This window comes from Nelumbo nucifera, chromosome 1, assembly GCF_055504915.1.
Source record: "Nelumbo nucifera cultivar China Antique chromosome 1, China Antique-T2T, whole genome shotgun sequence".
NCBI lineage: Eukaryota > Viridiplantae > Streptophyta > Magnoliopsida > Proteales > Nelumbonaceae > Nelumbo > Nelumbo nucifera.
In genome coordinates, this window is record NC_142649.1 from 208,764,700 (window position 1) to 208,785,889 (window position 21,190).

Here is a 21,190-nt window from a genome sequence, read left to right on the forward strand (position 1 = left end):
TAACGCCAACCATACATGATTCTTCGCCGGAGAATAATCCCATTCTTTAATGTCCTTCGGTAAACGTGAGGCACGTTGACCCATCACCCTAGTGCCAACCATTCTCCTCACGTTCACGGGTCACCTCCTATTCCTACCGAAAGCTGTCTCTCTCAACACTCTCTCTCTCTCTCGCCCTTGCTCCTCACCACCACCGACCTCATTCCAACCACCGCAACTACAACTCAAACTAGCGGTGACAGCAGCAACAATCCACTGCCACAGAACAAGGCACGTCCGAGAACAGGGAGTGTGATGCCCGGTTAGGTTGCGATGTGTAAATTGGAAAAGGGGGTGGTCACGACAATTTGTGCAAGAGAAAGAGATAAGAAAGGAGGTTCAGTCCGATGTTGATGCCCGTTTCTGGGTTGCGATGTGCAAATCGGAAAGGGGGTCTGGACTAAGATCTGGGTCTCGACCAACAATTCTGGTGAGCTTCAAACGATACCGTAGGAGCGGCATGAGTCTGAGATCTGGACTGACTCCATGCCATCTCTCTCACTAGATCTCATATTTGAGACGACATGGAGTCTGAGAGAGACAGCATGGAGTCTGAGATCTGAGATTTGAGAGATACTCGTATGTAAGAAAGCTGGAATTTTTCAACATGGAGATACTAAGGGTATTTTTAAAATTTTTGAAAAAATATTAGTCACCTGATGTCATATATGACTGAGTGTGACAGAAAGTTAATAATACAGGAGGTTTTAGTCATTTGTCACACAACTTAGGGTATTTTAAGATAATAGTTAAACAGTAAGGGTAGAATTAGTCAATTAGCTAATAACATAGAGGTAATTTAAGAAATTTGGCCAGAGTCATTTACTAGAATAACTCCTATAGTTTCACAAATTTACTTAAGCTTACCTTATGGTTTGCATTTTACTGAAACACCTCTTATAGTATGCAACCTATTTGTATAATGGATCTTTGAAGGACTATTTGTTTTTCCATTTAAAAATAGTAAAATAATCACCTAAAGTAACTGAAAAATGCTAAGGGCATGGACCCATGGTTGTTTATTCCAAAAGTACCCCCTAAACTGAGTGAAAAATGTTCAAGGATATAGATCCATGATTGTTTATTCCAAAAGTACCCATAACACTTTTTGTATAAAAAACAAAATTGACCAAGTACTTAGTCATTAAGATTAAAACACTTTTTGTATAAAATGATAGTGTGATTGTCCATGTTTTAACAGGGGCAAAAATAATATTTTTATTGTTAGTTTCTTTTGATTAAATTTTATTGAATGGGTATTAGGATTAAAACTATCATTTTCTATTTTCATCTAATGAAAGGTCCACTAAATAAATTGATTGCAAACTGTAAGGGATGTTTTTAATAAAACACAAACTATATATAGGGTAGGCTTTAGTAAATTAATAAAACTATAAGGGTATTTTAATAAATAACCCTAATATAAAAAACAAAATTTTGCACCTACATATTTGTGTATTTGTACGAGGTTCAGTTCGTTAAGAATATAAATACAAATGTATTTAAAATATGTATAGTACTATTTGTATTTACACGCAACATAATTGTATTTGTATTCCTTCCACACAAAACTCAATTGAGTTGTGAATTGTGATCATGGTCGAGTTTCGAAAGGACGGGAAAGCATATATTTGATTTCTTAATGAGGCAGTAGTAGAATATAATGTTCTAGTCACCCTCAATCCAAGATTAAGAGGCCAAATTTCTTCATCATCAATTGCCTTGTGAAGCTCATCTAAAACTGGTTCACATTAAAAAGACCCAAAAACTGCGAACAACGACTGAGACATGAATTCATCTATGGCTCTAAACACAGAATCCATGGTGAAGAAGTGGCTATACGATGGGCCCAAAATGCCATATATGCAGAAGCACTGGGAGATTTGTGCACTAACAACTCAAGTTCATGAAGTTTTGGTGTGAAACGATATGGAAATAAGTCGATCGACGTACATTCATCAGAAAGTAGAGAATAAAGAAAAATGACGACGTCCGAAGCTTTACCTAACAAAAGTTGATACATTTGATCCGATATGGACGACAGCGAAACCACACTAGCGAGAGACTCCTAGCATGAGTGAGTGAGTGAGTGTATATTTTGGTCTAATGGACCACACTGTGGGACCCTTTGCATGTGCCTCAACCATTGCTTAGATCATGCGACGCGGTTTTTGGACACCCTCGCGATCCCTATAAATACCGATCCTCTCTTCCCATCCCGTGGTTGTGGGACTTGAACATCTTCCCATGGCTACTCACAGAATTTCTAGTTTTGTTTTGTTTTTGTTGTTGGGCATGTGCATATGCTCCGCCGCTAGGTCCCTTCTCACTCTAGAGGAGGGGGTTGGCTATGATCTGGGCTCACAGGGTGTTGCCGGCCATGGTGCTGGTGCTGGTGCTGGTGTTGGCATCGGTGCCGGTTCAGGCTATGGAGGTGGAGGAGGTGCTGGTTATGGGGGAGGAGTTGTAGGAGGCTCTGGCGGGGGTGGAGGCTCGGGTGGGGGTTCTGGGTATGGAGCTGTAGGAGAAAAGGGTGGTGCTGGCTCTGGTAGTGGTGGTGGAGCTGGCAGTGGTGCTGGTGCTGGTTATGGTGCTGGAGGTGAACATGGTGGTGGATATGGTAGTGGAGCTGGAAGTGGTGGTGCTGCTGGCTATGGTGCTGGAGGAGAACATGGTGGAGGTGGTGGTAGCGGCGGTGGTGGCGGCTATGGTGCCGGGGGAGCACAAGGTGGAGGCTATGGTAGTGGAGAAGGAGCTGGTGGAGGTGCTGGGTACGGTGCTGGAGGAAAACATGGTGGTGGTTATGGTGGAGGTGGTGGTAGCGGCGGTGGTGGCGGCTATGGTGCTGGGGGCGCACAAGGTGGAGGCTATGGTAGTGGAGAAGGAGCTGGTGGAGGTGCTGGGTTTGGTGCTGGAGGAGAACATGGTGGTGGCTATGGTGGAGGTGGTGGTAGCGGTGGTGGCGGTGGTTATGGTGCTGGGGGAGCACATGGTGGTGGTTATGGTAGTGGAGAGGGAGCGGGAGGGGGAAGTGGTGGTGGTTATGGTGGTGGAGGTGGCAGTGGAGGCGGTGGTGGTACTGGCTATGGTGCTAGAGGAGCACATGGAGGTGGCTATGGTAGTGGGGGCGGTGGTGGCTATGGAGCCGGAGGTGGCCATGGTGGATATGCCCCTTGAGAAAAACCCTCGGGAAGCCTAAGCAAGTGGTATCTCTTTTCAAATATAATAAAGTTGTTATAAGTAAGAGGAAGGTCACACACGTAGCCTAATCAAAGGGTTTACGTCTTGAGTAAGTGGGCAGCATTGTAGTAATTCTGTATCAACTCAGTTGTGCTTGGATCTGTTATGCATGAATTATTATCTACTTTTATTTTCAATTTAAGAAGATTTTATTAACCTTTTTTGGTATTAATCAACGCCTGAATTCCTTACACGCGTCATATGTGCTACACAACCCGGGGGAAGCACGACCCCAAAAGTCACTGAAACAAATAAAACAAAGATCCTTCTAAAGATTACAAGAGTTAAAAGTAAAAACAGAATGAGTAGAATACATGCTTTGTGAGTGAGCCAATCCACCGCTAGGTTTGCCTCTCTAAACACATGTCTATATTGAACACCTCGCTCCAGCAATTGCTTCAACTTTAAGCAATCTAAGATGATGTTCCTAAAATTTTACAGTGAAGATATCTGCTATTTTAAGTAGCTAATAACAATTTTTGAGTCCCCGCCTTTCACTCAGCCCAAGCCTCAACCGCATTAATAGAAGTATTGTCAAGAGTGAAGCATTTGGAATCCAATACCCTGTCCAAATGGTCTCTTACAATTGCTATAACAGAACAAAAATCATTTATCAAACGAAAGGCATCAAAGTTTATCTTAATTTCACCATACTTGGGGGGCGGGGGGATCCAAGTAAAAAGATTACATTTTTTTCTTTTCTATGCTGTGATCCAACTTATCTAAAAGCTCTTGGAACTCTGCAAACGCCTTGTCTGCTTTCTCAGCAATAAGCAGGGGATCATCCTCTTTGTTTTCAAATATTTTCCCATTTCTATTCTTCCATATTTGCCATAGAATGAACACACACTTTTCCTTCAGCATATCTTTCTCTGTAATGTCCCTCTTGTGAATAGTAATCCACCAATGAACCATTTGATGATTACTTTCCCCATTAAAATTATAGGATTGACATCAGCACAACCCCAAACATGCTTAGCAATGTTGAAGTGCAAGAAAACATGCTTTATATCCTCCCTCTTGAATTTGCATAAACTTTTTAACATACATCTCAACTGTGTATTAAAAGATGTGTATTGGAAACATCTCTCAAAGATAGTGTGGGAAATATTCTCAATGCACGCTGAAACGCGTATCAGTAGGGCGCCAATGATCTCAATTCTTTTCTTTCAAAGACAATGATAGCGAGAGTTGAAGAAGCCACATCTTTGCTAAGACAAATCATCTAACTATCGAATTATCCCTCAGTTAGCTATAAGATTTTATCTGCTTTGATGCTAAATATATGAATGTGAAAAAACAAAATAGTAGTATTATAAGATTTTATCTGCTTAGATGCTAAATATATGAATGTGAAAAACAATAGTAGTATTGCAAAGAGAAACTACAGTGGGGACATTTAGCCGGGCCAAGAACCATTAATGAATAGAGCATGTAATAAATAGGGGTGAGAAGGGATTGGCTTTGGGTTGGACTATGTCTAAATCAAAATCAAAATGGTTGGATCGGTTTATATTTAATGGTTTAAAGTATTTATTAGATTGGATTGGATCTTATCCATTCCTAATGAATTTATATTGGATTAGATCATATTTGAAATAAGATTATGATTCATTGATAAAAGATAAGAATACAGATGTTAATGGATCAGATTTGGATGGGAACCAATTTGAACGGATTGATTGGTCCAGTTAGAGATATTGATTCGGACCGATCCAAAATGGTCTAAAATAATATAGATAAGGCTCTATCTTTTGACTTGTGGTTTTGAATGATGGCAATGAGACCGTCGTTACTAGATAAAATCAAAGGATGGTTTTGGTGATAAAGGGGAGAGAGAACGAGAGAGAGGTCCAGCTGGATTTGTAAAAATTTGTTAACAAACTTGTAAAGAAATAGCTGGGATCTTGTTCTATAGAAAGATAAATTATACAAATATTTTGTATCAAGCAGCCCTTCTCGGATGGAAATTTGGGTGGGTAAAATGAGACGAGATCCACCTGCAGTGTACGATGTTAAACCGGTTTTGGATTATATCCGTCCAATCCAAAATCAATTTGGACGGATTGGAAAGTACCAACAAGACATATTGGATTGGACCAATTCGGTCCAAAATATTTATTAGATTGGATTGGACCTGGTCCATCCGTAATAAATTTATATTGGATTGGGTGGAATTAAGCCAATATCTGATTCATTGATATAAGATAAGAATATAGGTCTCAATGGACCAGGTTTGGGTTGAAACCAATCTAAATCAAAATGAATTTAAACAAATTGAATGGTCCAGACATTGAACTGGACCGGTCCGAAATGGTCCAAAATATTCATTGGAGTGGGTTGGACCTGGTCCATTTATAATGGACTCACATTAAACTGAATTAGATTGGACCAAATCCAGTTCAATTGACACCCCTACATGCAAGTAGATAAAAAGGATTGTAGCGCTATAATACTTCATATGATAAATGCCAGGTGATACATGTTGCATGGCCCCAAGGATTCTTGGATCTCCGTTGCTCAGTAAAGGATCATCAAAGGAGTAAGAACTCTGAGACTATGAGTATTAGACCTGTTCATGTGTAGGAATAGAAACAGGGTGGGTTTGGAGCAGGATCATATTCCTTGTTTCTAATTTTGATTTAGAGATAAATTCTTATTATTGACCTTGATTCCCATTGGGAATAAAAATTGTTCTTTATCCTTGATCCTCAATGAAGGTGGGTTCTCCATGGGATCCAAATCCCTAAAATTTTTAATTAACAAATTTTATTTGAAAATTAAATTTACTTAATTAAATAAAAGAAAATTTTAAAATATAAATATTATTTTTAAATATAATTTGATATATATAATATAAATAATATTTAATATAATATATATAACCGGGATCGGGGCAGGGCGGGGACTTCATTCCCCGTCCTTGACCCCAACCCGATGGGGTTGGAGAGGGAAAGTTGCCATCCCTATTCATGGCTGAGCTGGGCCGGATTGGGTTGAGCTTTGTCTCTATTAACATGATGTGTTTAGGCCTGAGGTCAAGCATAATCCAACTATCAGGCCTAGATATTGAGCCCGAGCCTAACCCTCATATAAAGCTTTAAGTTTGGGTCCAAACACGAAGCCCAATATAGAAATTGGTCAAGAAGATTTTTTTTTTTTTACTCAACATCAAAAGTACAAAACTGATTTATTTATATTAAACAACCTTGGAGCCAAAAAAATATTGAAAGATCTCACTATGGCTTGAGAAAAGTGATAACAAAGAAAAAAAATATAAAATATATTTTTACTAAATAAAATTTATGTTTTATTATATAAAATATTATCAGATTAAGCTTAGGCTTGGTCCTAACTTTTTTTTTTTTGGAAAGCCTAAATCCGACCTAGAAAAAAAGTCAAGCCTAGTGTTTTAGGCTCAAGCCTTAGCCCAGGGACCTAAAATCATGTCCAAACCTGATAAATAATGGCTAGGCAGGGACGGGCCCGTCAGGTTATTGGCCCATGAACGATCTACCAAGCATGCAAGCTTAAGCTGATCCGAGTCAGATCAAGATTCAGGCCCATGTTACTAAATACATCATATTTAGTATATATAATAATTTATGTTATATGACATGTAATATAAATATAAAATATTTGTGAAGACACCTGATGGGATTCTAATAGAAGTATGGAAAGGTATGGAAGAGGTAGATTTTAATTTGTTATGGCTAACTAAAAGTTATTTAAGACTGTATGTGTTGAGAATTGAAATAAAGGTTACAACCACTCCATAAGCATCCACTCGGTTTTTGACCTTCTTTAGTTTATAAATTTGGGTAAATTGCTGAAACTTTCTCGGAAGTTTGGTAATTGCAATTACCTCTCCTTAATTTTCTAACATAGTTGCAAGTAGTCTCCATCTGGTAGAATTTTTTAAGAATGACATAAAATTGTCAAAAATACTTATGCAGTTACTTGAGTTTTGACAATAATGTTTATTTTCCAAATTTTCTATTCATATGAATCACTACCCCAAGCCTTTTCCATCTCTTTTCTGAAATCAATTTATTTTTCAAATTTTTCCTTCATATCAATCAAAGGTAAAGTTGCAATTTTAAATTAATTTTCTTTATTTTATTGTTCATAAAATTTGCATTGTTTATTTTTTCTGTAGAAACTAACCTCAATAATACCTTCATGGGCATTTTGGACATTTTATAAAAAATTCTACCAAAGAGAATTACTTGCAACTGTACCAGAAAGTTTAGAGAATGTGATTGCAATTATTAAACTCCAGGGGAGATTTCAGCAATTTACCCTATAAATTCATACCGATTAATCCATTTGTGGGGAGTGGAACATCTTCTTTACTTTGATTTCAGCAATTTACTTTTGTTTCCTTTCCATTATTGAGCAAAGGTGTTTTCTTTACTTTGAATTGGACGAAGAAGGTGGCTACGGAATTGTAGGATAACATGGTTATACTGGATATGATAGCTAGTGATGGTGGCAATGGTGGTGAAAGTCAAATATCTGATTTGACATAAATTCAATTATCGTTAGAACTTACATCTGATTAATTGCATTGGATGCAGATTTAGCCCTATTCAATCCCATTAAAATTCGAGTCTGATTAGATATTGTTATATATATGTAATATAAATATGTATACAGATTTTATGTACAATTATATAAAATTTATAATTAATAAATTTAATATTTTATATTTATATATATCCATTATATATTTATAAATTAGAACTTATTAATTTTATAAAATTTTAATTTGTTTATCATTTTTAAGCATAAAATGTCAGACACATTAAATCCAAATCCAATCTGAAACTAACATTTCGGGTTTTAGATCAGATTCGAATCTAAGGGTTTGATAATCAAATTGAATATGATCCAATCGGATTACAACCCTAGCATAGGTGGAGGCGTTGGCTATGGAACTGATAGAGAACACGGAGATGGTGGGGATAGTGGTGGTGAGCATAGTGGTGGCTATGGTGCTGGTGGAAAACATGGAAGCAATTATGATAGTGGACAATTAGTGGTGGTGGTAATACTGCTAGTGGCGATGGTAGTGATTACGGCAGTGGTGGTAAGAGAGCTGGTAGAGACACTGAAGGTAGTGTGCCGGAGGAGAACATGAAGGTGGCCATGGTGATGGTGGTAGTGATGGTTGCTGCAGGGTACATGGTGGTTTTGGTTATAAGCGTATAGCAGAGGTGGTGGGAGCGACGCTAAAGATGATCATGGGGCCTATGCTCAATACCTTAGGAGTGATAAACCATAATCAAATATGATTATGGTTTCCCCTTAATTTTAGTTTATTAAGGATATAGTATATGTTCTTGTTAATGGGTATCTCTCACGATTTAGTTTTCACTAGTGAATGGAATCAGTAATGTTAAATCTATATTTATTAATATTTTAAATAATTATTAAAATTTTAAGAAATATTTATTTCAAAAAATAACTTTTCAATAATTATTAGAATATGGATAGTTTTATTTTATTATGATACATAGAGGGTTAATGATTAATTGAAATTGATAGAATGTAGACGTAAGTGGTTATGGATAATCACTTTTGCATTTTTTGCATTTTTTTATGAATGGATTGAAAATGGTGGTAATGGGTCGTGGGCTTTAGCAGCAACTTCTCAAAAAATGTCATGTGCCTAACTTTCCAAAAAAATGAGAAGGCCATGTGTGTGAATGGTGAGGAACTATAGCTTGGTAGTGGGTTGTGGGATTTAACAGGAATTTCTCAAAAATTGCCACATGTCTAGCTTTCTAAAAAATGAAAAAGCCACCTATATGAATGGTAGTAGTGGGTTGTGGGCTTTAACAGCACAGAAAATGACATGTGTCTAAATTTGAAAAAGCCATATTTGGTGCTTGGTGACACCTATTTCTTAACACATGTCAATATATATAAACTAGTGGGGACCTCTGTGATGAGTTTTGTTAAAATAGTTTCAAGCAATAGAGCTAGGGGTGCAAATGGGACATACCCAATTCAAGCCCGACCCGGTTCAATCAAAGCTTTTTCATAGGTTGGGTTTGAGTTTTTTAACTTTAAGATGGACTTTAGCCAAAAAACTTGGGCCTAAAATAAACTCAGATTAGGCTTAAGATGAGGCCTCGAGTACTGATCCGATGCAATTTAAGTTTGGCCAACATTTTATGATATATATATATATATATATATATATATATTGAGAATCCAAGCCTTCCCCGCATATGAAAATGCAAAACCCTCCCCGTATTCAAGAGTAGGGGTGGGTTGGGTTTAAAACCCTCATCTAATTTCCTAATATTTCTTCTCATATAAAAGTAATAAATAAGTAAAATAACATAAGTAAACAACAAAATTTCCAATTATTTGATTAATATGTAAAAGAACACACAAACTATCAATTATCCTTTACATCTATTTCAAAATATTATTATTATTAAATTCAAAACCTAGTACATAAAGTTTATATGCTTTTCAACAATAAATAGGTTGAGGTGGTCGGGTTTAACTTAATATCGTACCCAACCCATAATGTACGGATTGTAGACTCCCAAAACCTGACTTGCCCCAAACCCATCATTCAAACGAAAAAGCCCGCCCCATTGAGGTGGGTAGGGGTGGATACCTACCAGGTAGGATAGAAATTGCCTTCCCTAAGCCTGAGATGCTTAGTTATGTTTGAGTTGGCCTAGGTTGATAAACTCAGGCTTAACCTTGGATTAGACCAAGCTTGAGCTTGAGGTTTGAGACATAGGATTGGATTGACCATGAACCCGACCCAACCCACTCAAGTTGCACCTAGCAAGGACCCGAGTGATGCACGAGCTTTGTTAAGCGAAAGTTAATCAATAAAAGCACATAAGAGTAGACAATTGTTTTATATTTTAAACTTTTAAATAATTAACAATTAGTTATATTTTATATACTACTTTTAATATTTTTTTACAATACAAAAATAACAATAATTAATTTCAGTTAGGTTGTTGATCAAACCGATAAAATCGACAAACTCGACTCGGGTTGGTCAGTTTTTTAGTATTTCTAGTGGGTTTTGGTTCAGCAATTTCCCAACCTAACTTGGACAGTTGGGCCATTGACCCATTCGACCTAGTGATCAGGTCACGGGTTGCACACTAATTGTGTATGCAAACTTTGGGAGGCCATAACTTTGCATTTTGATGTTCAATTGAGGTGGTTTTTTTTTCTTTTTGGTAACTTTTTGATATCTATACGTCCCAAGATGCCATAGGCACCGCCCTACTGTTTTTGTCAAAAAAAAAACCCTTTTGGGCCTCAAAATGCAATTTTTAATATTTTTTACAAATAAAAATTAAAACATAATTAAAAAATATAAGTTAAATAAAATAATACATATGTTACATATAGTACTAGGGTTGTAATCAGATTGGACTCGGAGTGGATTTGGATTTAATCCGGCTCCACTTTAATTTTTAAAATATCCAAAAAATTAAAACAAAATTATATATAATATATTATATCAAAATATATTTTTTATAATTTTAAATCTAATTATATAAAATTCATATATTAAAATCAATAAATATTATAATATAATCGTACCTCATCCAAATCCGAGGTAACTAAATCGGACCTCAGATTTTTGGGTATCATTGATGGTCCTATATAGAACATAATTATACATTATTTATTAATAAAATACATGTTCATACATACCTACACACATATGCATGTATGTATGTATGTATGTATGTATGTATGTATGTATGTATGTATGTATGTATGTATGAATTAATGTATTGCTAATGTGGAACGGTTTGACCCATTTGACCCAAATAGTTGAACTGGTGACCCGTAATCCGAAGGCAAAAATAGTTTGGCCTCCAGGTTGGTTTTTAAAACACTGCTCTTATGTATGTATTTTATATTTTATATCTTATATTACTTTTAGTTTTTTAAATTTATTATTAGTATTATTATTATTGTTTTTAAGAATTCATACTATTGATTTGCATTTTGCTTAAAAACACTAAAAAAGTTTTCTCTTGATTGACGGTGTAGATCACCTCAAATTATGTATATGAGATACGCGGAATCAAAATACAAGGTGTGGCCTAAACCACACAACAACTTGTAGAACGTCTATACAGGTGTGGTGTGCTTCAAGTTACCATATTTTGACCACAGTACAAAAGCCTATTTTGCTATACCTATGGTGTAGTTGGAACACACCACTCAATTTCTCAACCACACTATAGAACAGCCCCCCTAATCTAATCCAATGTATCTAAAATTTCTTATTATTAACCCAACCCAACCTAAAGGTGGCATTGGGTTGGATTGTGTTAAGGTTAGTCCAACTTATCCACTTCTTTTTGCCTTTAGATTGTCTTTGCTTTGAAGGAAAAAATAGGGAAAGGAAGGGAAATGTAGGAAAACCTTTACAAGCCTATATAGGTTTCCCTTCCTTTCCCTGCCTTTTCCTTTAAACCAAACATAACCTTAAAAGAATGCTCTCACTTGTTCATAAATTAAGGCTTAGTTTGGAAAGAATAAAAATATGTATAACGCAAAACCAAAAGAATACTATATTAACTATTAAGACCAAAAGAATCATAACTTTTAGCATACAATTGTGGGTGCATATACATAACTTTTAACCCAACCCCATCCTAATTTCCTATTTTTTTGAATTTTTTATTTTTTTTAATTTCACATCTAATATATATAAGGAAGACTTTTGAGAAGTTGTTGTTAAAGCACACAGCCCACTACCACCATTCAAATAAGTGGCCTTTTCATTTTATAGAAAGTTAGACACGTGGCAATTTCTGAGAAATTCTTACTAAAACCCACCATTCAGACACATGGCATTCTCATTTTTCTGTAAAGCTAAACACGTGGCATTTTCTGAGAAATGTTGCTAAAGCCCACAACCCACTACCACCATTTTCAATCCATTCCTAAAAAATGCAAAAGTGGTTATCCACATCCACTTCCGCTTAAATAAATATTTCTTAAAATTTTAATAATTATTTAAAATATTAATAAATATAAATTTAACATTATTGATTCCATAATGTAAATTTAACATTACGGAGTCATTCACTAGTAATTACATTAAACCAATGAGGAAATAAAATAGGCTTCATGACTTATAGTAACCATAATGTAAATTTGTTATTCTAATGTTTAGCCAAGTGGCACTCACTTTCCTATACTTTCTCCTAAATTCTCTCTAATTCCTATTTATCTCCTAAATTATCTTTAACTCCTATTTATCTTTTAAATTATCTCTAATTTAGTAGAGAGATTCACTACTAAATTATCTCTAATTCCTATTTATCCTCTCCTCCATTTTTTATCTACATCCATCTAAAGAAAGTTTCAGTAAAAACAAGGAAGTCTAGAAAATTTCCTCTTTTTTTGAATTTTTTTAATCCATGTCACGTTTTAAACTACCAATTAGAAACTCTACTTTCCCCAAAAAATCTTCCTAAACTCTCACTCACTCTCTCTCTCTCTCTCTCTCTCTCTCTCTCTCTCCACACAAGTTCCAATAACCTAAATAATCTAATATCCTAAAATTTCTCCTAAACAACCTCCCCCATTATCCCCAACTTTCTTCTAAGTTATCTCTAATTTAGTAGAGTTTCTCTCCTAAATTATCTCTAATTCTTATTTATCTTCTCCCCCACTTTTTGTCTACATCTATCTAAAGAAAGTTTGAATTGAAAATTTTAAGAACTACTTAAATTTTCTAACAAAATTATATAATAACTTTAAAATATTTATTAAAAAGACAAAAATAATTATAATTGATTTAATAATTTTCATATTATTAATAATTACAAAATTCATCAGGAAATTATGTACAAACAATATAAATTATGATTTTCTGGATTATTCAATCTAAATGTTATTCAAATAATAAAAATCTAGCATTACAAATGAAATATTATTTAAATATTTCAATAACTAAATATCTTCAATAACAAAATTTTAAAATTAATATTTTAAATCAATTAATAGTATATTTTAAATAGTTAATGAATAACTTTCAATTATAATAAATAGATTAAGATTTTAAATATTCAGCTAAATAACTAAAATAAAAAAATTATGTTTTAATAGTACTATAATTTTATGAATTGTTAAATTCAACAAGTAATTAACATTTTAAAATATAAATAATGATATTATTTCAATAAATAAATAATATTGTAAATAACTAATTTCATTTATACCAATTAATAATTCTAGAAAATAACTTTCAAAACAATTATTGTTTATTAATAATAATTTTAAAAACTTAATCTTTATTTATTATATATTTATCTATACTAAAATTAATATTTATTGTATTTCATTAATTATTTATTGTTTTTTGTGATAAATATATTTTCAATAATTATGTATAAATCTATTTTTCTTTTGTTATTTAATAGAAATTTTTCAATAAGTATTGGAGTTTAAACTACTGTTATTTAGCTTTTTGATTTTAATTTATTGTGTATTTTTGCTATAACATTTTAATAATTATTAGAGATTAAACTATTGTGAACGGGTTGGTTCAGTTCAGTTGTAGGTTGTTTTGCCAACCAAATTGACCTGGTCAGGTTGGAGGGTTGGTCACTCAGGTTATATCAGTTTGGGTCAATTTTTGGTTTGGTCGGTCAATTAAAAAATTTAAGAAAAATTACAATGACACTATTTAAATAGTAAATTTAAAAATACATTTAAAATATATTTAAGAAAAATTACAATGACATTATTTAAAAATTAAATTTATGATATAAACTTTTATCCTAAGAAATATTGGAATTTTCCCACTTTCCCGTATTAAAAAAATATATTTAAAATATAAAATATTAATATATATATCTATAGTCGGGTCGTTCAATTTTCGTTAGTTTACAAATGGTCAAAGCGAAACTGATCCAACCTAGTCGGGTTGGGAAATTATTGAACTAAAGCTGACTAGAAATACTAGAAATCGGGTTGGTCAGTTTCATTAGTTTGATTTTGAATGGCAACGGGGCAGGGCAGGGACAAGGAGCCTTTCCCCATTCCCGTCCCCATGAAAATCCCCATCCACGTCCCTGTCCCCATCCCCACTAAAGGGGAGAAAGTTATCACCATCCCCATCTCCACGGGGATCCCCACTCCCCTTGATTGATTGATTCTTTATAATGTTAACCATTATGTTTTTTTATTTTATTTATAAAATAAAATAAAATAATTAAAATTTACAATCCTATTAGAATGGATTCAAACATATTCAACCATATTTTTAAAAATATTAACACATAGATATATGTGTACATATCTATACTACTTACAAAAATGTGAATGAGGAGGTATTGGCTTTTGGAATTTTTCTTTACTAAAATACCCCTCCTCTTGAATTTAGTTCATCTCCGTTGAAAGGGTAGAAAATGTAAGTAAAAGAATACCATTAAGTACATTCAATTACCTCTCATTAAGTCTCACTTTTAAATCATTAAATAAATCATATTTTCTCTCATTGAATCCAACATTTATACTTTTGTTTATCATCATTAAATTCCACTAATAAATCCATACACAAAAATTATTAGAGAGAGAGAGAGATTGTAATTTGTGAAATTTAAAGTTAATTTTTAAGGTTAAATCTTTTGAAAAAACAAACTAAACTGAAAATAGACCCAAATCGATACAACCCGAGTTGGTGGGCGAAACAGCGTACAACTGAATTGAACCAATCATGAACACTCCTAATTTCAACTAAATTTATAGTCTATTCTCTAATAAATAACAACCAAAAATAAACCCAAATCGATACAACCAGATTTGGTGGGTTTTCGCTAATGGTCAATCGGTTTCGAGTGACAAACTACAGACTTGACTAGATCGATTTGGTTGGCGAAACAACCTCCAACTGAACTGAACCAATCATTGAACACTCCTAATTTCAACTAAATTTGTAGTCTAATCTCTAATAAATAACAATAGTTTAATCTCTAATAATTATTGAAAATTTATAGCAAACATACACAATCATTAAAAATAAGTTTATAATGAAAATATAATATATATATATATATATAATAAATACTGAAAATATACTAAATTAGTCAATAAATAGTTTAATTTATAATAAGTATTAATCAATAAATTATAAAAAAGTATATAATTACTAAAAATAAATTTATAACAAAAATACAATAAATACGATAAGTTAAATTTCAAAAGTTAAACTATAGTTGTTTAATCTCCAATAATTATTGTTAATTTTCTATTAAATAACAATAATAAAAATACATTTATAAATAATTATTGAAAGCATATTTATAAAAAACAATAAATAATTACTGAAAATAAAATAAATATTAATTATAGTATATATAAATATATAATGAATATACACTATTATTGTAAAATTATAACTAATAAATATAATTTTGTTGACAGTTATTTTCTATAATTATTAATTGATATAAGTGAAATTTGTTATTTACAATATTATTTAGTTATTGAAATAATATTGTTTTTTAAATTCATAAAATATTAGTTATTTATTGTATTTAATAATCCATAAAATTATAATTGTACTATTATTACATAATTGGTTATTAATTTTGTAAAATATTAAATTATTATTAATATGAATATTATGAATTCTATTATAATTATTTTTCTACCTTTATGATTTTTTTAAATTTATTACATAATTTCGTTATTTTAACTATTAAAAATTTTGTCATGTTAAATGTTTTCTTATTTAAATATTTAAATAATATATAAAATATTTAAAATTTTTCATTATTTGAATTTTATTTATTTTAATGTTTTTATGTAATATTAAATGTTTTTTTATGTTATTTAGATATTTTTAATGTTTTATATTTAAGATTTTTAGTTATTGGAATATTTAAATAATGTTTTATTTTTAATGTTAAATTTTTATTTTTTGAATAAAATTTAAATTGAATAATTCGTAAAATTATAATTTATATTGTTACTACATAATTTGATGATGGATTTTGTAAAAACATTGAATTATTAATAATATGAATATTATTAAATATATTAATTTTTTGTGTTTTGAATAAATATTTTAAATTTAGTATATAATTTCGTTATAACATTTAAATAGTTCTAAATTTTTTAATTGAAACTTTCTTTAGATAAATATAGATGAGTCTGGATCACCTGCCCACGAGAACTCTGCCCACACCTACCCACAATACACTACCCCCCTTGAATTGGGAACATCTCCCCTTGCATAATACTACGCAAAGGATGAGATGTTCTCCATGTGTGGCTCCGATAAACGTGGGCAGAGTTCTTGTGGGCAGGAGATAAATATGAATTTAAGAGATAGTTTAGGAGAGAATCTCTCTACTAAGTTAGAGATAATTTAAGAGATAATTTAGGAGATAAATAGGAATTAGAGACAATTTAGGAGGAAGTGGGGGAAAGTGGTGTCACTTGGCTAAACATTAGAAAAGAAAATCCCTCTTTCTTTATGGTTGTTAGAAATAGTTAAACATAGGTGATTTTCTTATTGGTTTAATAGGTAGACCAACTATATATATATATATATATATATATAAGGTATTAGGCAATAAGGTGTATTTTGTTTGTAATGCAAAACATTAATGCATCAATCTCATGAAGCAAATATTTGCGTTCAATTACGTGAAGATTATAGAAGTAAAATCCAAATATGGTATATCTGAAAGTCGGTCATACAATCCACAATGCCACGATCGAATACTTAAATAAATAAAAAATACTATAAAGTTGGTGGTAGATCTCCACTCACCAAGATAGTCACTTGATTATGGCTCTTTTCTCTCTCCCACAATAGTGTTGATAGGAACACAAAAGAATGGAGGTGGTGGTAGAGAGTGCATGCAGCATCAATTAAGGGAGAGGGGTCTTATTTCCCACTAGCGGAGGCATGGGAAGATCCGAAAGATTGAATAAATTTTATTTACTATTAATTAATTGATAAATTAATAATAATATTTTGTTGTTAATTAACTAAAATTATTTAAAGTTATTGTTAATGTTTAAAATTTTAATAATTATATTTTTATTTATTGTTGATTTACAAAAAATAATTATTGTTAATTTAATAAAAATAAATATTTTTCAATAAAGTTAATTTTATTAATCATTTATAGTAATTTTAATAATTGTTATTATTTTTAAATAAAAATTTGATTTACTACAAATAAATAAAATTAATTACAAAAGCTAACATTTAATTTTATTAATTTCACTAATAATGAATAATTATATAGGAATGGCAATGAGGTAGGTTCAGGACAGGGCACCCCCTCCTTGTCCCAGTTCCATAATGAAGACACTCTAACCCATCATCGCCCTATTCCCGCTGTAAAGCAGGTTCAAGGCAAGGCAACCACTCCCTGTTAGGGAGGGGGAATCCTCAAATTTCCAAAAGTATAGTAAATTATCTTTAATTTTCAAAAATATAATTTTATGAAAATTTTGGAAAATTTATTACATTTTTGTAAATTTGAAAACTTATTGAAATTTATTTTTAAATTATTATTATAATTTAAACTAATTTATCTTATAGTTTCAAATATAAACTAATCAATAATTTCATTTTTCCAATATTATACTAATTTATCTTAATAAATTGTGTAATTATTGGTTCAAATTACAGTTTTCCCTCTCCCATACTCATTCAGATTTAATAATTTTCAATAGTTTATAATGAAAATTACACAAATTTTCAAAAATTTTCTAAAATATATCAAATGTAATAAATTTTCCTAAAATTTCCAAAACATTCCAATAATTATTTACTACATTTTAAATAAACTTTCAAAAATTTCCAAAAGTATAATAATATATCTTTTATTTCTAATATAAATTAATTAATAATTTCATTTTCCAAAATTATAATATTTTATTCCCCTATCTACATTTGGTTATTAACTATAATAGTAGGAATAACTAAAATTTTATGCTTTTTGATAGTTGTTAAATATAACTCTAAATTTTATATAAATTAGTTAAAGAGTTTTCAATTTCTATAAAATGTTGTTAATTAATATGAGTATAACAATATTTACCCAAAATACATTAAAAAGTCATGATGAATTAATTAATAACAGTATTTATTAGTTTTTTGTAATTTACTAATAGTATTTATTAATTTTTGGTAATAATAATATTTAATACTCATTGAATATGGCTTGGATTAAATATTAACTGTATTTTATTAATTAATTAATATGAATATTTTAAATGAGAGAAAGTAGATATAGATTAGGGGGAGAGATTTTAGGAATTGATTGGGGAGTGGTATAATTCCTAATAACTTAGAGGAGATATCTTAGGAGAGAGATTCTAAGAATATTTTTCGGCAATTGGGTTGGGAATAGAGAGGGAGAGTTTGGTGACTTGGCTTATTGGGAGTGGTGGGAAGGGGAGAGGAGAGAGAGAGTGAGTGAAGAAGAACGCAAGGTGGAGTAATGGAGCAAGGAGAGGCATGGTGACATGGACCGTCTTTTTTTTTTTAAGTCTTAAAATATTTCATTCATTCAAGAGATTGATACAAAGAGACGCCAACAAGGCTAATTAAAGTACAAAGACAAATCTCAAGAAGAACAAAATAAAAAGATGGAAGTAGGAGAATTGAAAGACCTTCTGCAACCTACAATTGAAGCAAGGTGACTTAAAATCACCAACAGAAGTGGATAAGTACATCTCTAAACCACCATAACTGGCGAGCATAACTGACAAGGCAGGTTTCCAAAGCCATAAGCCAATATCTATAACTTCCGCCCACTCCGAACCTGATGAAGGGTGATTTGGCACGACCTAATAAGTAAAAGTCACGTGGACATGATCTACCCGAAGGATGACAACTCAGCAAAAGGAGCCTAATCAGTGGTTTTTAGAGCTCAGGTGTTTAGTCACCTCGGCACAAAGCCACATCGGCATAAAGTCACCTCGGTACCTAATCTAATTCGGGGCCCAAGAACCGAAGCGACACGTAATCAACTCCAGAAGCTTCCTAGCAGACTCCGAACCTCACAGGATCACGCCGCATAATGGTTGGCCTTATCCTCTCCCCTCCCGGATCGGGCGGAAATGATAGACTTCATTAGCTGATATGTTACTCCCCAACTAAGTCGGAAAGGGATCCCATCCACTCAGGCCGAAGATCCCGGAACCGTTTCGTGAGACACATGGCAGCTCAGCTACATAAGGGCAACAACTCCTCCAGGGCCCAAGTGCACGCGACTATTTGCTCACTAGTACACTTATCATTCAATTTTTAGCTCGCAATACTAACTTAAGTATCAGAGCGACCTCGCTGGGTTAACCACCCCAAGTTCTCTAAGCTTCATTGTTTTACAGACTAAACCAGCTCGCCATGCAGCCAAGTTCTAGGTCGTCCTCCAGCTAGAAGCATCTAGATTGCATACCATCAGAACCAATCCGCAAAGAAACCAAAACTATAACTGTCAAAGACCGTTGACTTGGTAAAAAACCACTTGGAGGTTCAACTATTGACCCATTCGACCTAGTTACTGGGTTACAAGTTGAATACTTAATGCATGTGCAAACTTTCGGAAGCTATAACTTTTGCACTTTGATGTTCACTTAAGGTGATCCCCTTTTTTATTTTGGGTAAGTTTTCAAGATCTAGGCGTTCTAAGGTGTCGTGGGTGCCTTACTCCGCTATTTTTGCAAAAAAAAAACCATTTTTTTTGTCCTAAAATCACAATTTTTTAACATTTTGTATAAACAAAAATTGAATTTAAAAAATATATAAACAATATAAAATAATACACATATTATATGTAAAACATAAATACACTATTTATTGATAAAATATGTATTTGCACACACACACACATATGCACATTTATATATGTATATAAATATATATAGTGAAGACGCTGAATGGTCTAACTTGTTCAACCAAGATGGCTGAATCAGTTTTCACTAATGGTTGGTTAGTTTCAAGTGACCAACTACCCAACTTGACCATATCAGTTTAACTGGCCAAATAGTCTGCAACTGAATTAAACCGCCTAGTGAACACTCCTAATTTAGCTAAATTGATAGTCTAATCTCAAACAAATAGCAATAGTTTAATCTCCAATAATTATTGAAAATTATAGTGAAAATACAATAAATAATTAGTGAAGTTTCAATACCTCTAAATTATTCAATCTACTTTCACTATTTCAATAATATTTAATATTTTTTCAATCATTTATATTTTATATTCTTATTATCAAAAATTAGTAAATCTATTATAATTAATTTTGTCTTTGATAATTTTTAAAGTTAGTACATAATTTCATTATTTAATCTATTTTTTATTTTAAAATAATGTTTAAAATATGATTCAGTATTGACTTTTTTATTTTAAAACAATTAAAAATTATTTATTTATAATATTACTTAGTTATTTTTTAAATTATTTATATTTTATATTATTATTATCAACTATTATTAAATCTATTATAATTATCTTGTGTTTTTGATAAAACTTTTAATGTTATTACATACTTTCTTTATTTAATCTATTTTATTTGTTTTAAATAATATTTAAAATATGATTTAGTTATTAATTTTTTAATATTTAAAATATTCGAAAATAGTTATTTAGAATATTATTTATCAATTTAAATAATATCATTATTTAGTTATTTCAATTTTACTTATTTATTGAATTTCATAATGCATACAATTATTACATAATTTCATTATTAATTTTGTAAAATATAAAATTATTATTAATTCAAATATTATGAAATATATTATAATGATTTTGTACTTTTAATAAAATTTTTAAGTTTATTATATAATTTTGTTATTTTAACTATTTAAAATTTAGTTATTTAAGTAAAATGTAAAATTTTTAAAAATTTTA

At 31.7% G+C, this 21,190-nt stretch overlaps 1 protein-coding gene across 1 annotated transcript; it reads left to right on the top strand.

The window, feature by feature from the left end:
• Positions 1 to 679: 679 nt before the first annotated feature.
• Positions 680 to 3,435, top strand: LOC104585646 (uncharacterized). Its single transcript, XM_088896029.1, has one exon. It carries the CDS (start codon positions 2,287 to 2,289, stop codon positions 3,214 to 3,216), a length of 930 nt encoding a protein of 309 aa, XP_088752155.1. The 5' UTR covers positions 680 to 2,286; the 3' UTR covers positions 3,217 to 3,435.
• The last annotated feature ends 17,755 nt before the right edge of the window (positions 3,436 to 21,190 follow it).

Excerpts from the sequence above, each read along its gene's own strand:
- LOC104585646 (XM_088896029.1), top strand. The coding sequence starts at position 2,287 with ATGGCTACTCACAGAATTTCTAGTTTTGTTTTGTTTTTGTTGTTGGGC.